The sequence below is a fragment of the Salvelinus alpinus genome, chromosome 7 (genome assembly GCF_045679555.1).
Source record: "Salvelinus alpinus chromosome 7, SLU_Salpinus.1, whole genome shotgun sequence".
Taxonomy (NCBI): Eukaryota; Metazoa; Chordata; class Actinopteri; order Salmoniformes; family Salmonidae; genus Salvelinus; species Salvelinus alpinus.
In genome coordinates, this window is record NC_092092.1 from 77,718,891 (window position 1) to 77,741,390 (window position 22,500).

At 47.2% G+C, this 22,500-nt stretch overlaps 1 protein-coding gene across 1 annotated transcript in view; it reads right to left on the minus strand.

Moving 5' to 3' along the window:
• The window catches only part of LOC139581940 (glutamate receptor 3-like), a 178,474-nt gene that overhangs the window by 53,466 nt on the left and 102,508 nt on the right, over nt 1–22,500 (minus strand). The window contains exon 8 of the mRNA XM_071412131.1: nt 8,705–8,815. Within this exon, the coding sequence (XP_071268232.1) occupies nt 8,705–8,815 (111 nt within the window). The remainder of the gene's footprint in view (nt 1–8,704; nt 8,816–22,500) is intronic.

Here is a 22,500-nt window from a genome sequence, read left to right on the forward strand (position 1 = left end):
TGGGATGGGGGTGTTGGTAGGCTGGGAGTGGGTTAGCCCACAGTGGGATGGGTGTGTTGGTAGGCTGGGAGTGGGTTAGCTCACAGTGGGATGGGGGTGTTGGTAGGCTGGGAGTGGGTTAGCTCACAGTGGGATGGGGGTGTTGGTAGGCTGGGAGTGGGTTCAACAGGAGCTGGGTGTGTTGGTAGGCTGGGAGTGGGTTAGCTCACAGTGGGATGGGGGTGTTGGTAGGCTGGGAGTGGGTTAGCTCACAGTGGGATGGGGGTGTTGGTAGGCTGGGAGTGGGTTCAACAGGAGCTGGGTGTGTTGGTAGGCTGGGAGTGGGTTAGCTCACAGTGGGATGGGGGTGTTGGTAGGCTGGGAGTGGGTTAGCTCACAGTGGGATGGGGGTGTTGGTAGGCTGGGAGTGGGTTAGCTCACAGTGGGATGGGGGTGTTGGTAGGCTGGGAGTGGGTTAGCTCACAGTGGGATGGGGGTGTTGGTAGGCTGGGAGTGGGTTAGCTCACAGTGGGATGGGGGTGTTGGTAGGCTGGGAGTGGGTTAGCTCACAGTGGGATGGGAGTGTTGGTAGGCTGGGAGTGGGTTAGCTCACAGTGGGATGGGGGTGTTGGTAGGCTGGGAGTGGGTTAGCTCACAGTGGGATGGGGGTGTTGGTAGGCTGGGAGTGGGTTAGCTCACAGTGGGATGGGGGTGTTGGTAGGCTGGGAGTGGGTTAGCTCACAGTGGGATGGGGGTGTTGGTAGGCTGGGAGTGGGTTAGCTCACAGTGGGATGGGGGTGTTGGTAGGCTGGGAGTGGGTTAGCTCACAGTGGGATGGGGGTGTTGGTAGGCTGGGAGTGGGTTAGCTCACAGTGGGATGGGGGTGTTGGTAGGCTGGGAGTGGGTTAGCTCACAGTGGGATGGGGGTGTTGGTAGACTGGGAGTGGGTTAGCTCACAGTGGGATGGGGGTGTTGGTAGGCTGGGAGTGGGTTAGCTCACAGTGGGATGGGGGTGTTGGTAGGCTGAGAGTTGGTTAGCTCACAGTGGGATGGGGGTGTTGGTAGGCTGGGAGTGGGTTAGCTCACAGTGGGATGGGGGTGTTGGTAGGCTGGGAGTGGGTTAGCTCACAGTGGGATGGGGGTGTTGGTAGGCTGGGAGTGGGTTAGCTCACAGTGGGATGGGGTTGTTGGTAGGCTGGGAGTGGGTTAGCTCACAGTGGGATGGGGGTGTTGGTAGGCTGGGAGTGGGTTAGCTCACAGTGGGATGGGGGTGTTGGTAGGCTGGGAGTGGGTTAGCTCACAGTGGGATGGGGGTGTTGGTAGGCTGTGAGTGGGTTCAACAGGAGCTGGGTGTGTTGGTAGGCTGGGAGTGGGTTAGCTCACAGTGGGATGGGGGTGTTGGTAGGCTGGGAGTGGGTTCAACAGGAGCTGGGTGTGTTGGTAGGCTGGGAGTGGGTTAGCACACAGTGAGCTGGGTGTGTTGGTAGGCTGGGAGTGGGTTAGCACACAGTGAGCTGGGTGTGTTGGTAGGCTGGGAGTGGGTTAGCACACAGTGAGCTGGGTGTGTTGGTAGACTGGGAGTGGGTTCAACAGGAGCTGGGTGTGTTGGTAGGCTGGGAGTGGGTTAGCTCACAGTGGGATGGGGGTGTTGGTAGGCTGGGAGTGGGTTAGCTCACAGTGGGATGGGGGTGTTGGTAGACTGGGAGTGGGTTAGCTCACAGTGGGATGGGGGTGTTGGTAGGCTGGGAGTGGGTTAGCTCACAGTGGGATGGGGGTGTTGGTAGGCTGAGAGTGGGTTAGCTCACAGTGGGATGGGGGTGTTGGTAGGTTGGGAGTGGGTTAGCTCACAGTGGGATGGGGGTGTTGGTAGGCTGGGAGTGGGTTAGCTCACAGTGGGATGGGGGTGTTGGTAGGCTGGGAGTGGGTTAGCTCACAGTGGGATGGGGGTGTTGGTAGCCTGGGAGTGGGTTAGCTCACAGTGGGATGGGGGTGTTGGTAGGCTGGGAGTGGGTTAGCTCACAGTGGGATGGGGTTGTTGGTAGGCTGGGAGTGGGTTAGCTCACAGTGGGATGGGGGTGTTGGTAGGCTGGGAGTGGGTTAGCTCACAGTGGGATGGGGGTGTTGGTAGGCTGGGAGTGGGTTAGCTCACAGTGGGATGGGGGTGTTGGTAGGCTGGGAGTGGGTTAGCTCACAGTGGGATGGGGGTGTTGGTAGGCTGGGAGTGGGTTAGCTCACAGTGGGATGGGGGTGGAGGTTCATAAAGTAAATGGCCGTGACCTGGAGAGGGAAGTGACTACATTGATATCTCAACATAATCATCAACAAGCACATTGCACCAATCAATGAGCAAAGGGGGAAGCCTTTGGTAATAGTCATTGCAACAACAAAAAAACTAAAAGAAAAAAGGGAGCCATTTTCATTATAATCCCAAAATGCAAATAAAAAATGTATCTTGTAAGTAAAATAAATAAATATTTAAAAGACGAACACCGCCAGCAGAGCGGAGCGTGCTTTTAACCCCACCATTTTCAAACACTGGAGGTGGTACAGCTTGTTGTTATGGTTTCATCATTACCCAACAAAAGAAGAGCTGCTGCTCACACAGAGCGGACGACTCCATTAGAGACAACACATAATTAGAGGGATGCAAGCGGAGAAGCAATGGCTTGTTTGTTCTGTGCTGAACATATATCCTCTTCACCCTTGCATGATTGTAAATGCCCCCCCTGAGTTAACAGAATGTTTATCTACTGATGCTGTTATCCATTCTGAAACCTTTAAATGCTTCCTTTTTAGAGGGAGAGAGAGAGAGAGAGCGAGCGAGAAAGAGCGAGAGAGAGATAGAGAGAGAAAGAGAAGAGAGAGAGAGACCTTTCAGAATATAGATTGAAGGTAATTGTGTAGGAAGGAATACTTATCCCTGAACTCTTAGGACCTTCATCACTTTTCAAATGTTTTCCTTTTCAAGAGTGTTTCTTTACTATTCAGAGGTTGTTTATAGGACAAGATCGTTACGATATATGGCAAAGTCTCGAGGTTTTGCTTGCCTGAGGTAGAGTATCGCATGATAAGCTGTAGACCACACTATCTACCTGGAGAGTTTTCATCTGTATTTCTCGTAGCTGTCTACATACCACCACAGACTGAGGCTGGCACTAAGACCACACTCAATGAGCTGTATTCCACCATAAGCAAACAGGAAAACGCTCACACAGAGGCGGCGCTCCTAGTGGCCGGGGACTTTAATGCAGGGAAACTTAAATCGGTCTTACCAAATTTCTATCAGCATGTCACATGTGCAACCAGAGGGAAAATAACTCTGGACCACATTTACTCCACACACAGAGATGCATACAAAGCTCTCCCTCGCCCTCCATTTGGCAAATCTGACCATAATTCTATCCTCCTGATTCCTGCTTACCAGCTAAAATTAAAGCAGGAAGCACCAGTGACTCAATCAATAAAAAAGTGATCAGATGAAGCAGATGCAAAACTACAGGACTGTTTTGCTATCATAGACTGGAATATGTTCTGGGATTCTTCCGATGGTATTGAGGAGTAGACCACATCAGTCATTGGCTTCATCAATAAGTGCATTGATGACGTCGCCCCCACAATGACCGTACGTACAAACCCCAAACAGAAGCCATGGCTTACAGGCAACATCCGCACTGAGCTAAAGGCTAGAGCTGCGGCTTTCAAGGAGCGGGACTCTTTTTTTTAACCTTTATTTAAGTAAGCAAGTCAGTTAAGAACAAATTCTTACTTTCAATGATGGCCTAGGAACAGTGGGTTAACTGCCTTGTTCAGGGGCAGTTAACCCGGAAGCTTATAATAAATCCCGCTATGCCCTCCGACGAACCATCAAACAGGCAAAGCTTCAATACAGGACTAAGATCGAACCGTACTACACCGGCTCTGATGCTCGTTGGATGTGGCAGGGCTTGCAAACCATTACAGACTACAAAGGGAAGCACAGCCGAGAGCTGCCCAGTGACACGAGCCTACCAGATGAGCTAAACTACTTCTATGCTCGCTTCAAGGCAAATAACACTGAAACATGCATGAGAGCACCAGCTGTTCCGGAAGACTATGTGATCACGCTCTCCGCAGCCGATGTGAGTAAGACCTTTAAACAGGTCAACATTCACAACAACACAGGGCCAGATGGAATACCAGGACGTGTACTGCGAGCATGCGCTGACCAACTGGCAAGTGTCTTCACTGACATTTTCAACCTCCCTGTCCAAGTCTGTAATACCAACATGTTTTAAGCAGACCACCATAGTCCTTGTGCCCAAGAACACTAAGGTAACCTGCCTAAATTACTATCGACCCATAGCACTTACGTCTGTAACCATGAATTGCTTTGAAAGGCTGGTCATGTATCACATCAACACCATTATCCCAGAAACTCTACACCCACTCCAATTAACATACCGCCCTAACATATCCACAGATGATGCAATCTCAATTGCACTCCACACCGCCCTTTCCCACCTGGACAAAAGGAACACCTATGTGCAAATGCAATTCATTGACTACAGCTCAGCGTTCAACACCATAGTGCCCTCAAAGCTCATCAATAAGTTAAGGACCCTGGGACTAAACACGTCCCTCTGCAACTGGATCCTGGACTTCCTGACGGGCCGCCCCCAGGTGGTAAGGGTAGGTAACAACACATTCGCCACACTGCTCCTCAACACAGGGGCCCCTCAAGGGTGCGTGCCCAGTCCCCTCCTGTATTCCCTGTTCGCTCATGACTGCATGGCCAGGCATGACTCCAACACAATCATTAAGTTTGCCGATGACACAACAGTGGTAGGCCTGATCACTGACAACGACGAGACAGCCTATAGGGAGGAGGTCAGAGACCTAGCCGTGTGGTGCTAGGACAACAACCTCTCCCTCAACGTGATCAAGACAAAAGATATGATTGTGGACTACAGGAAAAAGAGGACCGAACACGCCCCCATTCTCATCGACGGGGCTGTAGTGGAGCAGGTTGAGAGCTTCAAGTTCCTTGGTGTCCACATCACCAACAAACTAACATGGTCCCAAGCACAACCAAGACAGTCGTGAAGAGGGCACAACAAAACCTATTCCCCTTCAGGGGACTGAAATGATTTGGCATGTGTTCTCAGATCCTCAAAGGGTTCTACAGCTGCACCATCGAGAGCATCCTGACTGGTTGCATCAGTGCCTGGTATGGCAACTGCTCGGCCTCCGACCGCAGGGCACGACAGAGGGTAGTGTGTATGGCCCAGTACATCACTGGGGCCAAGCTTCCTGCCATTCACGACATCTATGCCAGGCGGAGTCAGAGGAAGGCCCTAAAAATTCTCCAGTCACCCTAGTCATAAACAGTTATCTCTGCTACCGCATGGCAAGCGGTACCGGAGTGCCAAGTCTAGGTCCAAGAGGCTTCTAAACAGCTTCTACCCCCAAGCCATAAGACTCCTGAACATCTAATCAAATCGCTACCCAGACTATTTACATTGCACCCCCTTCTCTTTTACACTGGGTTTCTGTACAGCACTTTGTGACATCAGCTGATGTAAGAAGGGCTTTATAAATACATTTGATTGATTGATTGACTTTAATAACTCTACCTACATGTACATATTACCTCGACTAACCTTGACTCTGTATTGGTACCCCCCTGTATATAGTCTCACTATTGTTATTTTGCTGTTGCTCTTTAATCACTTGTTACTTTTATTTCTTATTCGAACTGCATTGTTGTTTAGGGGCTCGTAAGTAAGCATTTCACTGTAAGGTCTACAGACCTGTTGTATTCGACGCATGTGACTAATACAATTTGATTTGATTTGATATTTACAGCCCCCTAAATATTTTTGCATTCAGGGAGGGAAAGTAAAATATAAAATAATGAGCAAATATGGTAAAATAGTAGTGTGAAAGGAATAATTCCCATTGCAGTCAACACTGCTGCCAGGAAATCGAAGCAAAACTATCTCCTTCCTGCCAAAACAACCCACTGGAAGCTATACACAGAACCAGCCCTCAGAGGAACAAAACAAAATATATTCAATATATATACATATATATATATATTCAACACAGAACCAGCCCTCAGAGGAACAAAACAAAATATATTCAATAAATATATATTCAACACAGAACCAGCCCTCAGAAGAACAAAATAAAATAGATTTAAAAAAAAAAAAATATATATATATATACAGTGCATTCGGAAAGTATTCAGACCGCTTGACTTTTTCCACATGTTGTTATGTTGCAGCTCTTAGGTTCTAAATGAACATATTAAAACTCCTGGATGCTTAACAAAGCTCAAACCAATTTTATTCAACCCACTGGGTCAATACAGCTTCAGAAGACAAAAATATATATTCACACAAGCACTGATATTTAACCCTTTCTCCTATGCATCTCTGTCGCTAGACAGAACCTTAGTGATATCTGTTCTTCCTCACTGTATCTGACCTGACCTCTGCCCCAAAGTGCCAACTCCTCCCCAACTCACGGCTGTCATATAGACTGTGTCTTGTTTCGTCCCATAGGATCCCTGATGGCAAACAATGATATATCCGGACAGGATGTAAACGTTACACGTTCCTCTCTCTCCCTCAGTGACATGAACAAGTATATTTCATACATTCAGAACCCAACACAGTCTTATTCTAAAATGGATACAATTGTTTTTTCCCCCCTCATCACAATACCCCAGAATGACAAAGCAAAAAACAGGTTTTTAGAAATGTTTGCAAAAATAAATAAAAAATGAAATATTACATTTACGTAAGTATTCAGACCCTTTACTCAGTACTTTGTTGAAGCACCTTTGGCAGCGATTACAGCCTCAAGTCTTCTTGGGAATGACGCTACAAGCTTGGCACACTTGTATTTGAGGAGTTTCTCCCATTCTCCTCTGCAGAACCTCTCGACCTGTCAGGTTGGATGGGGAGCATTGCTACACAGCTATTTTCAGGTCTCTCCAGAGATGTTTGATCAGGTTCAAGTCCTGGCTCTAGCTGGGCCACTCAAGGACATTCAGAGACTTGTCCTGAAGCCACTCCTGTGTTGTTTTGGCTGTGTGCTTAGGCTTGTTGTCCTGTTGGAAGGTGAACCTTCGCCCCAATCTGAGGTGTGACTACTCTGGATCAGGTTTTCATCAAGGATCTCTCTGTACTTTGCTCCTTTAATCTTTCCCTTGATCCTGACTAATCTCCCAGTCCCGGCCGCTGAAAAACATCCCCACAGAATGATGCTGCCACCACCATGCTTCACCATAGGGATGGTGCCAGGTTTCCTCCAGACGTGACATTTGGCATTCAGGCCAAAGAGTTCAATCTTGGTTTCATCAGACCAGAAAATCTTGTTTCTCATGATCTGAGAGTCCTTTAGGTTCCTTTTGGTAAACTCCAAGCAGGCTGTCATGTGCCTTTTACTGAGGAGTGGGTTCCATCTGGCCACTCTACCATAAAGGCCTGATTGGTGGAGTGCTGCAGAATGGGTGTCTTTCTGGAATGTTCTCCAATCTCCACAGCGGAACTCTGGAGCTTTGTCAGAGTGACCATCGGGTTCTTGGTCACCTCCCTGACCAAGGCCCTCCCTCCTGATTGCTCAGTTTGGCCTGGCGACCAGCTCTAGGAAGAGTCTTGGTGGTTCCAAACTTCTTCCATTTAAGAATGATGGAGGCCACTGTGTTCTTGCTGACCTGCAATGCTGCAGAAATGTTTTGGTACCCTTCCCCAGATCTGTGCCTCAACACAATCCTGTCTCGGAGCTCTACTGACAATTCCTTAGACCTCATGACTTGGTTTTTGCTATGACATGCCCTGTCAACTGTGGGACCTTATATAGACAGGAGTGTGCCTTTCCAAATAATGCCCAATCAAATGAATTTATCACAGGTGGACTCCAATTAAGTTGTAGAAACATCTCAAGGCTGATCAATGGAAACTGTATACCCCTGAGCTAAATTTGGAGTCTCATAGCAAAGGGTCTGAATACTTATATAAGGTAATTCAGTTTTTTATTTTTTTTAAACAAAAAAACAATTTTCACTCTGTCATTATGGGGTATTTGTGTGTAGATCGATGTGGAAACACATTTATTTAATTAATTTTAGAAGAAGACTGTAACATAACAAAATATGGAAAAAGTCAAGGGGTCTGAATACTTTCCGAAAGCTCTGCAAATATTATCGTTCTTATCCTCTCTCAAATGTGCTGTATTTTGCTTTGTCCTTGAGAAGCCATTGCAGTATCATTAACACCATCATCATCATCATCATTTCCCCCTCCTATCCCAGATTGTCATTGAACCATTTACTTGATGAGGACAGACAAGACAGGTTCTACTTACGTACGGATGGCGGATGTTGGTTTGTATGTGTTTTCTATTAGATGGAGTCAACTCAACCCATTTACCCACTTACTCATGTATCATATAATACCAATATTGTGATGTCACTGCTACGACAGGCCACTGAAGTATGAGAATTCTAAATGCTTTGTCACCCACACGGATACAGTTGAAACACTCTCTTCTCCTTACAGAGGGATCGACTGTTTCAACGTGTAGTGAGTGGATGCAAGGCAAACACAAAAAAGATGTGGTTCTGCCCAGCCCAGGACAGACTGTATCAACCGGTTAGGCATCAACACCGCCGCCCACGGCCCTGACTGGCAGAATACGTTGTGGTGAACACATTTCAAAGTTGCCATGGAAAGTGTACCATAATAGTAGTGACCACAATCGTTCGGTTTTCCACAGAAGAAGACTCGTTGGCGACCACCTGTTGTTCTAACACATTTACTAATCGCTGGTACTCGTTCCAGTAGCCAATCTGAAACAGAGAAAACACAGGTTAGCATAGCAACCATAGAATTAGATTGAATTCTATTATTCACATTCTATTTCTGTTAGCAACATACCCTTTGTCCGACCGCCCACCCCCACCCCCCTTCTCCCCCCACTATCAGTGTATAAACAGTCAAGTAGGAACATTTCAGAAACACATTATAATGCTTATATGTGCTTATAGCAGGTAAAAGCACAAACCTATTCACTTTAGGAAGTGTTTAATTTACCCACTAATAAAATCAGCCTTATAGATTACTGGAGGTGAAGCCTAAATCTACTGTCATTCCTTATAGATTACTAGAGGTGAAGCCTAAATCTACTGTCATTCCTTATAGATTACTAGAGGTGAAGCCTAAATCTGCTGTCATTCCTTATAGATTACTGGAGGTGAAGCCTAAATCTACTGTCATTCCTTATAGATTACTAGAGGTGAAGCCTAAATCTACTGCCATTCCTTATAGATTACTGGAGGTGAAGCCTAAATCTACTGTCATTCCTTATAGATTACTAGAGGTGAAGCCTAAATCTACTGTCATTCCTTATAGATTACTGGAGGTGAAGCCTAAATCTACTGTCATTCCTTATAGATTACTGGAGGTGAGGCCTAAATCTACTGTCATTCCTTATAGATTACTAGAGGTGAAGCCTAAATCTGCTGTCATTCCTTATAGATTACTGGAGGTGAAGCCTAAATCTACTGTCATTCCTTATAGATTACTAGAGGTGAAGCCTAAATCTGCTGTCATTCCTTATAGATTACTGGAGGTGAAGCCTAAATCTACTGTCATTCCTTATAGATTACTAGAGGTGAAGCCTAAATCTACTGTCATTCATTATAGATTACTAGAGGTGAAGCCTAAATCTGCTGTCATTCCTTATAGATTACTAGAGGTGAAGCCTAAATCTACTGTCATTCCTTATAGATTCCTAGAGGTGAAGCTTAAATCTACTGTCATTCCTTATAGATTCCTAGAGGTGAAGCCTAAATCTACTGCCATTCCTTATAGATTACTGGAGGTGAAGCCTAAATCTACTGTCATTCTTTATAGATTACTAGAGGTGAAGCCTAAATCTACTGTCATTCCTTATAGATTCCTAGAGGTGAAGCCTAAATCTACTGCCATTCCTTATAGATTACTGGAGGTGAAGCCTAAATCTACTGTCATTCTTTATAGATTACTAGAGGTGAAGCCTAAATCTACTGCCATTCCTTATAGATTACTAGAGGTGAAGCCTAAATCTACTGTCATTCCTTATAGATTACTAGAGGTGAAGCCTAAATCTACTGTCATTCCTTATAGATTACTGGAGGTGAAGCCTAAATCTACTGTCATTCCTTATAGATTACTGGAGGTGAAGCCTAAATCTACTGTCATTCCTTATAGATTACTAGAGGTGAAGCCTAAATCTACTGTCATTCCTTATAGATTACTAGAGGTGAAGCCTAAATCTACTGTCATTCCTTATAGATTACTAGAGGTGAAGCCTAAATCTACTGTCATTCCTTATAGATTACTAGAGGTGAAGCCTAAATCTACTGTCATTCCTTATAGATTACTAGAGGTGAAGCCTAAATCTACTGTCATTCCTTATAGATTACTAGAGGTGAAGCCTAAATCTGCTGTCATTCCTTATAGATTACTGGAGGTGAAGCCTAAATCTACTGTCATTCCTTATAGATTACTGGAGGTGAAGCCTAAATCTACTGTCATTCCTTATAGATTACTAGAGGTGAAGCCAAAATCTACTGTCATTCATTATAGATTACTAGAGGTGAAGCCAAAATCTACTGTCATTCCTTATAGATTACTGGAGGTGAAGCCTAAATCTACTGTCATTCCTTATAGATTACTAGAGGTGAAGCCTAAATCTACTGTCATTCCTTATAGATTACTGGAGGTGAAGCCTAAATCTACTGTCATTCCTTATAGATTCCTAGAGGTGAAGCCTAAATCTACTGTCATTCATTATAGATTACTGGAGGTGAAGCCTAAATCTACTGTCATTCCTTATAGATTCCTAGAGGTGAAGCCTAAATCTACTGTCATTCATTATAGATTCCTAGAGGTGAAGCCTAAATCTACTGTCATTCCTTATAGATTACTAGAGGTGAAGCCTAAATCTACTGTCATTCCTTATAGATTACTAGAGGTGAAGCCTAAATCTACTGTCATTCATTATAGATTCCTAGAGGTGAAGCCTAAATCTACTGTCATTCCTTATAGATTACTAGAGGTGAAGCCTAAATCTACTGTCATTCCTTATAGATTACTAGAGGTGAAGCCTAAATCTGCTGTCATTCCTTATAGATTACTGGAGGTGAAGCCTAAATCTACTGTCATTCCTTATAGATTACTAGAGGTGAAGCCTAAATCTACTGTCATTCCTTATAGATTACTAGAGGTGAAGCCTAAATCTACTGTCATTCCTTATAGATTACTAGAGGTGAAGCCTAAATCTGCTGTCATTCCTTATAGATTACTGGAGGTGAAGCCTAAATCTACTGTCATTCCTTATAGATTACTAGAGGTGAAGCCTAAATCTACTGTCATTCCTTATAGATTCCTAGAGGTGAAGCCTAAATCTACTGCCATTCCTTATAGATTACTAGAGGTGAAGCCTAAATCTACTGTCATTCCTTATAGATTACTAGAGGTGAAGCCTAAATCTACTGTCATTCCTTATAGATTACTGGAGGTGAAGCCTAAATCTACTGTCATTCCTTATAGATTACTAGAGGTGAAGCCTAAATCTACTGTCATTCCTTATAGATTACTAGAGGTGAAGCCTAAATCTACTGTCATTCCTTATAGATTACTGGAGGTGAAGCCTAAATCTGCTGTCATTCCTTATAGATTACTAGAGGTGAAGCCTAAATCTACTGTCATTCCTTATAGATTACTAGAGGTGAAGCCTAAATCTACTGTCATTCCATTATAGATTACTAGAGGTGAAGCCTAAATCTACTGTCATTCCTTATAGATTACTAGAGGTGAAGCCTAAATCTACTGTCATTCCTTATAGATTACTAGAGGTGAAGCCTAAATCTACTGTCATTCCTTATAGATTACTGGAGGTGAAGCCTAAATCTACTGTCATTCCTTATAGATTACTAGAGGTGAAGCCTAAATCTACTGTCATTCCTTATAGATTACTAGAGGTGAAGCCTAAATCTACTGTCATTCCTTATAGATTACTAGAGGTGAAGCCTAAATCTACTGTCATTCCTTATAGATTACTAGAGGTGAAGCCTAAATCTACTGTCATTCCTTATAGATTACTAGAGGTGAAGCCTAAATCTACTGCCATTCCTTATAGATTACTGGAGGTGAAGCCTAAATCTACTGTCATTCCTTATAGATTACTAGAGGTGAAGCCTAAATCTACTGTCATTCCTTATAGATTACTGGAGGTGAAGCCTAAATCTACTGTCATTCCTTATAGATTACTAGAGGTGAAGCCTAAATCTACTGTCATTCCTTATAGATTACTAGAGGTGAAGCCTAAATCTACTGTCATTCCTTATAGATTACTAGAGGTGAAGCCTAAATCTACTGTCATTCCTTATAGATTACTAGAGGTGAAGCCTAAATCTACTGTTATTCCTTATAGATTACTAGAGGTGAAGCCTAAATCTGTCATTCCTTATAGATTACTAGAGGTGAAGCCTAAATCTACTGTCATTCCTTATAGATTACTGGAGGTGAAGCCTAAATCTACTGTCATTCCTCTGGTGTAGCAGAGTAGCAGACAGCAGGTCTAATGTAAAGCCTCCCACATCCAGCTACCTGGGTTTAGGGTAAAGAAGTGGGTTATGTGAACTGCATAAACACTCAGAAATGAGTCATAATATTCCAGGCCTGCGCAGGCCTTTCTCTGCACTACAGGTGGACTCTCTTAATTTGATCCATCTGATGTCGCAGAGAATTTTCCTGGACAGCAGGAAATGAAAATGTTTGTGTATTCAAGGTTTAAAAAGGATTCCACAGTTTGTCATTTCCACTTTAAAATGTCAGACATGATTTATCCTAACAAAAATGTATCATCACCTACTGTATAAAAAACCTTTAATTATGATCTACGTAATAATTAACATTTCTTGTTGCTGCAGGATTATTTTCCTGCTGTAGCAAACTGGATCAAATTAAGATCCTACATCTGTATACCACTGCAGCTATATACTATAGTGATGATTCTAAGTCAACACGATGTTTTGAAGCATTCTCAGTGCTCTCTGCCAATGCAGATCTATGCTATAGTGATGATTCTAAGTCAACACGATGTTTTGAAGCATTCTCAGTGCTCTCTGCCAATGCAGATCTATACTATAGTGATGATTCTAAGTCAACACGATGTTTTGAAGCATTCTCAGTGCTCTCTGCCAATGCAGATCTATACTATAGTGATGATTCTAAGTCAACACGATGTTTTGAAGCATTCTCAGTGCTCTCTGCCAATGCAGATCTATACTATAGTGATGATTCTAAGTCAACACGATGTTTTGAAGCATTCTCAGTGCTCTCTGCCAATGCAGATCTATGCTATAGTGATGATTCTAAGTCAACACGATGTTTTGAAGCATTCTCAGTGCTCTCTGCCAATGCAGATCTATACTATAGTGATGATTCTAAGTCAACACGATGTTTTGAAGCATTCTCAGTGCTCTCTGCCAATGCAGATCTATGCTATATCCCTGCTTAAGTGAAACCAATGTTACCTGTCACTGCAGTTATCTAATGTCCTATTCTGCTATACCACTGCTAATTATTTATTATTCAGTCATCTGCATTATGACTGTAAAATGACTGTCCATATGTCCTTCTACGGGTTCACCACGCCTGTCTGACTATAGTTGGGATTATAAAATACTACTTTGGTCCATGGGAGGACCTTGGCTTTACTTCAGGATAGGCTAGAGACACATGATACAGGTGGGAGGCCTACTGGTTGGAGTACATGTAGGATAAATACTGGTTGGTGTACAGGTAGGAGACATACTGGTTGGAGTACAGGTAGGAGATATACTGGTTGGTGTATAGGTAGGAGACCTATTGGTTGGAGTACAGGTAGGAGTCCTACTGGTTGGTGTACAGGTAGGAGACCTACTGGTTGGAGTACAGGTAGGAGATATACTGGTTGGTGTACAGGTAGGAGATATACTGGTTGGTGTACAGGTAGGAGATATACTGGTTGGAGTACAGGTAGGAGATATACTGGTTGGTGTACAGGTAGGAGATATACTGGTTGGAGTACAGGTAGGAGACCTACTGGTTGGAGTACAGGTAGGAGATATACTGGTTGGAGTACAGGTAGGAGATATACTGGTTGGTGTACAGGTAGGAGATCGTTGGTAACCAGCTGAATGGTTTTCTATTTCGTGCACTACATTTGACCAGGGCCCATAGGGTAGTGTATAGTGTAACAGGGTAGTGTAAAGTGTAACAGGGTAGTGTATAGTGTAACAGGGTAGTGTAAAGTGTAACAGGGTAGTGTATAGTGTAACAGGGTAGTGTAAAGTGTAACAGGGTAGTGTATAGTGTAACAGGGTAGTGTATGGTGTAACAGGGTAGTGTATAGTGCAACAGGGTAGTGTATAGTGTAACAGGGTAGTGTATAGTGTAACAGGGTAGTGTAAAGTGTAACAGGGTAGTGTATAGTGTAACAGGGTAGTGTATAGTGTAACAGGGTAGTGTATAGTGTAACAGGGTAGTGTATAGTGTAACAGGGTAGTGTATAGTGTAACAGTGTAGTGTATAGTGTAGCAGGGTAGTGTATAGTGTAGCAGGGTAGTGTATAGTGTAACAGGGTAGTGTATAGTGTAACAGGGTAGTGTATAGTGTAACAGGGTAGTGTATAGTGTAACAGTGTAGTGTATAGTGTAGCAGGGTAGTGTATAGTGTAACAGGGTAGTGTATAGTGTAGCAGGGTAGTGTATAGTGTATAGTGAAACAGGGTAGTGTATAGTGTAACAGGGTAGTGTATAGTGTAACAGTATAGTGTAACAGTGTAGTGTATAGTGTAACAGGGTAGTGTATAGTGTAACAGGGTAGTGCATAGTGTAACAGTGTAGTTTATAGTGTAACAGGGTAGTGTATAGTGTAACAGTGTAGTGTATAGTGTAACAGGGTAGTATATAGTGTAGCAGGGTAGTGTATAGTGTAACAGGGTAGTGTATAGTGTAACAGGGTAGTGTATAGTGTATAGTGAAACAGGGTAGTGTATAGTGTAACAGGGTAGTGTATAGTGTAGCAGGGTAGTGTATAGTTTAACAGGGTAGTGTATAGTGTAGCAGGGTAGTGTATAGTGTAACAGGGTAGTGTATAGTGTAACAGGGTAGTGCATAGTGTAGCAGGGTAGTGTATAGTGTAGCAGGGTAGTGTATAGTGTAGCAGGGTAGTGTATAGTGTAGCAGGGTAGTGTATAGTGTAGCAGGGTAGTGTATAGTGTAGCAGGGTAGTGTATAGTGTAGCAGGGAAGTGTATAGTGTAGCAGGGAAGTGTATAGTGTAGCAGGGAAGTGTATAGTGTAGCAGGGTAGTGCTGTGACAGTAAAGTCTGTGTTCGTGTATGTGTGTGTTTGTGCGTGCGTGTTTGTTCTTGTGTAGCAGGGTACTGACCTCTCTCACCACCGTCACCTGCCGTCACCCCTAATACCAGCCCACTCTCTCCTCTATGACCTGTCATTGTTTGTCTGGGCCTGTCACCCCCCCCCCCCCTCTCTCCTATATGACCTGTCATTTTCTGTCTGGGCCTGTCACCCCCCCGCTCTCTCCTCTATGACCTGTCATTGTCTGTCGGGGCCTGTCACCCCCCTCTCTCTCCTCTATGACCTGTCATTGTCTGTCGGGGCCTGTCACCCCCCTCTCTCTCCTCTATGACCTGTCAGTGTCTGTCGGGGCCTGTCACCCCCCCCTCTCTCCTCTATGACCTGTCAGTGTCTGTCGGGGCCTGTCACCCCCCTCTCTCTCCTCTATGACCTGTCAGTGTCTGTCGGGGCCTGTCACCCCCCTCTCTCTCCTCTATGACCTGTCAGTGTCTGTCTGGGCCTGTCACCCCCCCTCTCTCCTATATGACCTGTCAGTGTCTGTCGGGGCCTGTCACCCCCCTCTCTCTCCTCTATGACCTGTCATTTTCTGTCTGGGCCTGTCACCCCCCTCTCTCTCCTCTATGACCTGTCATTGTCTGTCTGGGCCTGTCACCCCCCTCTCTCTCCTCTATGACCTGTCATTGTTTGTCTGGGCCTGTCACCCCCCCGCTCTCTCCTCTATGATCTGTCAGTGTCTGTCGGGGTCTGGGTCTTCATGGTCATGACCCAAAGTGATTCTATGTCTGTCTCTCTCTCTCTGATACTCTCTTTCTTTGTCTCCCTATCTGTATCTCTCTCTATCTTGCTGTCTCTATCTCTGTCTCTCTCGGTCTCTTTCTCCCTCTCTGTCTACCTCCCTCCCTCCCTCTCTCTCTCTCTCTCTCTCTCTCTGTCTGGCTGTGAGGGGTTAGACACCAGGGCTGTGGGGCGTTAATTGGGGGAGTATAGTGTCTGGAAGGCAGTCAGTCAAATCCCACGTCACATCAGAAAAGACACACACTGCTTCAGATAATGGGTATATAAGGTTTGCAAATACAGATGTCTGTTAAAACTAAGAGGCTTCAACCAGAGTTGTTTCAAATTGGACCCTTAGGGCTCATACGACTCTAGGACTCATAGGGCTCTAGGACTCATAGGGCTCTAGGACTCTAGGGCTCATAGGGCTCTAGGACTCATAGGGCTCTAGGACTCATAGGGCTCTAGGGCTCATAGGGCTCTAGGACTCATAGGGCTCATAGGGCTCATAGGGCTCTAGGACTCATAGGGCTCTAGGACTCATAGGGCTCTAGGGCTCATAGGGCTCTAGGACTCATAGGGCTCTAGGACTCATAGGGCTCTAGGACTCATAGGGCTCTAGGACTCATAGGGCTCTAGGGCTCTAGGACTCATAGGGCTCTAGGACTCATAGGGCTCTAGGACTCATAGGGCTCTAGGGCTCATAGGGCTCTAGGACTCATAGGGCTCTAGGACTCATAGGGCTCTAGGACTCATAGGGCTCTAGGACTCATAGGGCTCTAGGACTCATAGGGCTCTAGGACTCATAGGGCTCTAGGACTCATAGGGCTCTAGGACTCATAGGGCTCTAGGACTCATAGGGCTCTAGGACTCATAGGGCTCATAGGGCTCTAGGACTCATAGGGCTCATAGGGTTCATAGGGCTCTAGGGTTCATAGGGCTCTAGGGCTCATAGGGCTCTAGGGCTCATAGGGTTCATAGGGCTCTAGGACTCATAGGGCTCTAGGGTTCATAGGGCTCTAGGGTTCATAGGGCTCATACGGCTCTAGGGTTCATAGGGCTCTAGGGTTCATAGGGCTCTAGGGCTCATAGGGTTCATAGGGCTCATAGGGCTCTAGGGTTCATAGGGCTCTAGGGTTCATAGGGCTCTAGGGTTCATAGGGCTCTAGGGCTCATAGGGTTCATAGGGCTCATAGGGCTCTAGGGTTCATAGGGCTCTAGGGTTCATAGGGCTCTAGGGATCATATGGTTCATAGGGCTCTAGGGCTCATAGGGCTCTAGGGCTCATAAGGCTCATAGGGCTCTAGGGTTCATAGGGCTCTAGGGTTCATAGGGCTCATACGGCTCTAGGGCTCATAGGGTTCATAGGGCTCTAGGGTTCATAGGGCTCATAGGGCTCTAGGGCTCATAGGGCTCTAGGGCTCATAGGGTTCATAGGGCTCTAGGACTCATAGGGCTCTAGGGTTCATAGGGCTCTAGGGTTCATAGGGCTCATACGGCTCTAGGGTTCATAGGGCTCTAGGGTTCATAGGGCTCTAGGGCTCATAGGGTTCATAGGGCTCTAGGGTTCATAGGGCTCTAGGGTTCATAGGGCTCTAGGGTTCATAGGGCTCTAGGGCTCATAGGGTTCATAGGGCTCTAGGGTTCATAGGGCTCTAGGGTTCATAGGGCTCTAGGGATCATATGGTTCATAGGGCTCTAGGGCTCATAGGGTTCATAGGGCTCTAGGGCTCATAAGGCTCATAGGGCTCTAGGGTTCATAGGGCTCTAGGGTTCATAGGGCTCATACGGCTCTAGGGTTCATAGGGCTCTAGGGTTCATAGGGCTCTAGGGGTTCATAGGGCTCATACGGCTCTAGGGTTCATAGGGCTCTAGGGTTCATAGGGCTCTCGGGTTCATAGGGCTCTAGGGTTCATAGGGCTCTAGGGTTCATAGGGCTCTAGGGTTCATAGGGCTCTAGGGCTCATAGGGATCTAGGGCTCTGATCAAAAGTAGTGCACTATGTGAGGAATATGGTGCCATTTGGGATGCGACCATTCTGTGGTCTCCATTGTTAAGTGCAAAGAGGATACTTTTTGAGAATGTCAGGAGAGTTTTGATGGAGATATTCTCATCTCCTCTTGTGAGTACTAGATATGATTGTTTCAACAGTCAGAGAGCCTGTAGTGTAGATACCAGATTGATTCTATAGGAGCTGGGGGGTTTCAGTAGGGAGCAGTGGGGAGCTGAGCTGTTGGGCTTGTAGCAGTCATCACTCTGTCATCACTCTGAGTGCAGCTACACAACCTGGAGGAAAGCAATCAGTCTCTCTGGTCTCTACTAACCATCCTGACGGGCTGATGTCTGGATCTCTGTCTGAAGAAGCAGGCTTCACACCAACCCACTCAAATGACCGCTATGGAAACAAGCCTTTGGGCCTTATGTGTTTTTTTATCCTCGATAATTCATAATGTAGGTATGGTCTCCAGTTGGAGCAGTCTACAACTTTGAAATATCAACCAATCAAACACCCACACAGCAGGTTTGACTACACACCAGGAAGTGATCTAAGCTCACAGTCATCTAACACTGTCACGTCTTAGATTAAATAGTTCCTACCAAGGGTTGGATCCGGTTCAGGGAACAGAACCGAAAACTGGAAAATAACACAATTATTTGAGGAACTGAATCCGAAGCAGAAACGAAAGTGATCTATACTTCTATACCTCTATATAAGTTCTGTGCATTTTCTTCCAGTCCTACAAAAACCACAAGAAAGTGCCTATGCAAAGGCCTCACTCTGTCACTCAGAAACTTATTCTGGCGTCTTTACCAGTGGGTGTAGACTACCTGCCCCTCCCCTCTGATGCATGGGTTACTGTAGCCCCTCCCCTCTGATGCATGGGCTACTGTAGCCCCTCCCCTCTGATGCATGGGTTACTGTAGCCCCTCCCCTCTGATGCATGGTTACTGTATCCCTTCCCATCTGATGCATGGCTTACTGTATCCCTTCCCATCTGATGCATGGGTTACTGTAGCCCCTCCCCTCTGATGCATGGCTTACTGTAGCCCCTCCCCTCTGATGCATGGCTTACTGTAGCCCCTCCCCTCTGATGCATGGCTTACTGTAGCCCCTCCCCTCTGATGCATGGGTTACTGTATCCCTTCCCATCTGATGCATGGCTTACTGTATCCCTTCCCATCTGATGCATGGGTTACTGTAGCCCCTCCCCTCTGATGCATGGCTTACTGTAGCCCCTCCCCTCTGATGCATGGCTTACTGTAGCCCCTCCCCTCTGATGCATGGCTTACTGTAGCCCCTCCCCTCTGATGCATGGCTTACTGTAGCCCCTCCCCTCTGATGCATGGGTTACTGTATCCCTTCCCATCTGATGCATGGCTTACTGTATCCCTTCCCATCTGATGCATGGGTTACTGTAGCCCCTCCCCTCTGATGCATGGCTTACTGTAGCCCCTCCCCTCTGATGCATGGCTTACTGTAGCCCCTCCCCTCTGATGCATGGCTTACTGTAGCCCCTCCCCTCTGATGCATGGCTTACTGTAGCCCCTCCCCTCTGATGCATGGGTTACTGTATCCCTTCCCATCTGATGCATGGCTTACTGTATCCCTTCCCATCTGATGCATGGGTTACTGTATCCCTTCCCATCTGATGCATGGTTACTGTAGCCCCTCCCCTCTGATGCATGGCTTACTGTAGCCCCTCCCCTCTGATGCATGGCTTACTGTAGCCCCTCCCCTCTGATGCATGGGTTACTGCAGCCCCTCCCCTCTGATGCATGGTTACTGTAGCCCCTCCCCTCTGATGCATGGTTACTGTAGCCCCTCCCCTCTGATGCATGGCTTACTGTAGCCCCTCCCCGCTGATGCATGGGTTACTGTAGCCCCTCCCCTCTGATGCATGGGTTACTGTAGCCCCTCCCCTCTGATGCATGGGTTACTGTAGCCCCTCCCCTCTGATGCATGGCTTACTGTAGCCCCTCCCCTCTGATGCATGGGTTACTGCAGCCCCTCCCCTCTGATGCATGGGTTACTGCAGCCCCTCCCCTCTGATGCATGGTTACTGTAGCCCCTCCCCTCTGATGCATGGCTTACTGTAGCCCCTCCCCTCTGATGCATGGCTTACTGTAGCCCCTCCCCTCTGATGCATGGGTTACTGTAGCCCCTCCCCTCTGATGCATGGGTTACTGTAGCCCCTCCCCTCTGATGCATGGGTTACTGTAGCCCCTCCCCTCTGATGCATGGGTTACTGCAGCCCCTCCCCTCTGATGCATGGGTTACTGTAGCCCCTCCCCTCTGATGCATGGTTACTGTAGCCCCTCCCCTCTGATGCATGGGTTACTGTAGCCCCTCCCCTCTGATGCATGGTTACTGTAGCCCCTCCCCTCTGATGCATGGGTTACTGCAGCCCCTCCCCTCTGATGCATGGGTTACTGTAGCCCCTCCCCTCTGATGCATGGGTTACTGTAGCCCCTCCCCTCTGATGCATGGGTTACTGCAGCCCCTCCCCTCTGATGCATGGGTTACTGCAGCCCCCCCCCTCTGATGCATGGGTTACTGTAGCCCCTCCCCTCTGATGCATGGTTACTGTAGCCCCTCCCCTCTGATGCATGGGTTACTGTAGCCCCTCCCCTCTGATGCATGGTTACTGTAGCCCCTCCCCTCTGATGCATGGTTACTGTAGCCCCTCCCCTCTGATGCATGGGTTACTGCAGCCCCTCCCCTCTGATGCATGGGTTACTGTAGCCCCTCCCCTCTGATGCATGGGTTACTGTAGCCCCTCCCCTCTGATGCATGGTTACTGTAGCCCCTCCCCTCTGATGCATGGGTTACTGCAGCCCCTCCCCTCTGATGCATGGGTTACTGCAGCCCCTCCCCTCTGATGCATGGTTACTGTAGCCCCTCCCCTCTGATGCATGGTTACTGTAGCCCCTCCCCTCTGATGCATGGTTACTGTAGCCCCTCCCCTCTGATGCATGGTTACTGCAGCCCCTCCCCTCTGATGCATGGTTACTGCAGCCCCTCCCCTCTGATGCATGGTTACTGCAGCCCCTCCCCTCTGATGCATGGTTACTGCAGCCCCTCCCCTCTGATGCATGGTTACTGCAGCCCCTCCCCTCTGATGCATGGTTACTGCAGCCCCTCCCCTCTGATGCATGGTTACTGTAGCCCCTCCCCTCTGATGCATGGTTACTGCAGCCCCTCCCCTCTGATGCATGGTTACTGTAGCCCCTCCCCTCTGATGCATGGCTTACTGTAGCCCCTCCCCTCTGATGCATGGTTACTGTAGCCCCTCCCCTCTGATGCATGGGTTACTGTAGCCCCTCCCCTCTGATGCATGGTTACTGCAGCCCCTCCCCTCTGATGCATGGCTTACTGTAGCCCCTCCCCTCTGATGCATGGTTACTGCAGCCCCTCCCCTCTGATGCATGGCTTACTGCAGCCCCTCCCCTCTGATGCATGGGTTACTGTAGCCCCTCCCCTCTGATGCATGGTTACTGTAGCCCCTCCCCTCTGATGCATGGTTACTGTAGCCCCTCCCCTCTGATGCATGGGTTACTGTAGCCCCTCCCCTCTGATGCATGGGTTACTGTAGCCCCTCCCCTCTGATGCATGGGTTACTGCAGCCCCTCCCCTCTGATGCATGGGTTACTGCAGCCCCTCCCCTCTGATGCATGGTTACTGTAGCCCCTCCCCTCTGATGCATGGTTACTGTAGCCCCTCCCCTCTGATGCATGGTTACTGTAGCCCCTCCCCTCTGATGCATGGTTACTGTAGCCCCTCCCCTCTGATGCATGGTTACTGTAGCCCCTCCCCTCTGATGCATGGTTACTGTAGCCCCTCCCCTCTGATGCATGGTTACTGTAGCCCCTCCCCTCTGATGCATGGTTACTGTAGCCCCTCCCCTCTGATGCATGGTTACTGTAGCCCCTCCCCTCTGATGCATGGTTACTGTAGCCCCTCCCCTCTGATGCATGGTTACTGTAGCCCCTCCCCTCTGATGCATGGTTACTGCAGCCCCTCCCCTCTGATGCATGGTTACTGTAGCCCCTCCCCTCTGATGCATGGTTACTGTAGCCCCTCCCCTCTGATGCATGGTTACTGTAGCCCCTCCCCTCTGATGCATGGTTACTGTAGCCCCTCCCCTCTGATGCATGGTTACTGCAGCCCCTCCCCTCTGATGCATGGTTACTGTAGCCCCTCCCCTCTGATGCATGGTTACTGTAGCCCCTCCCCTCTGATGCATGGTTACTGTAGCCCCTCCCCTCTGATGCATGGTTACTGTAGCCCCTCCCCTCTGATGCATGGTTACTGTAGCCCCTCCCCTCTGATGCATGGTTACTGTAGCC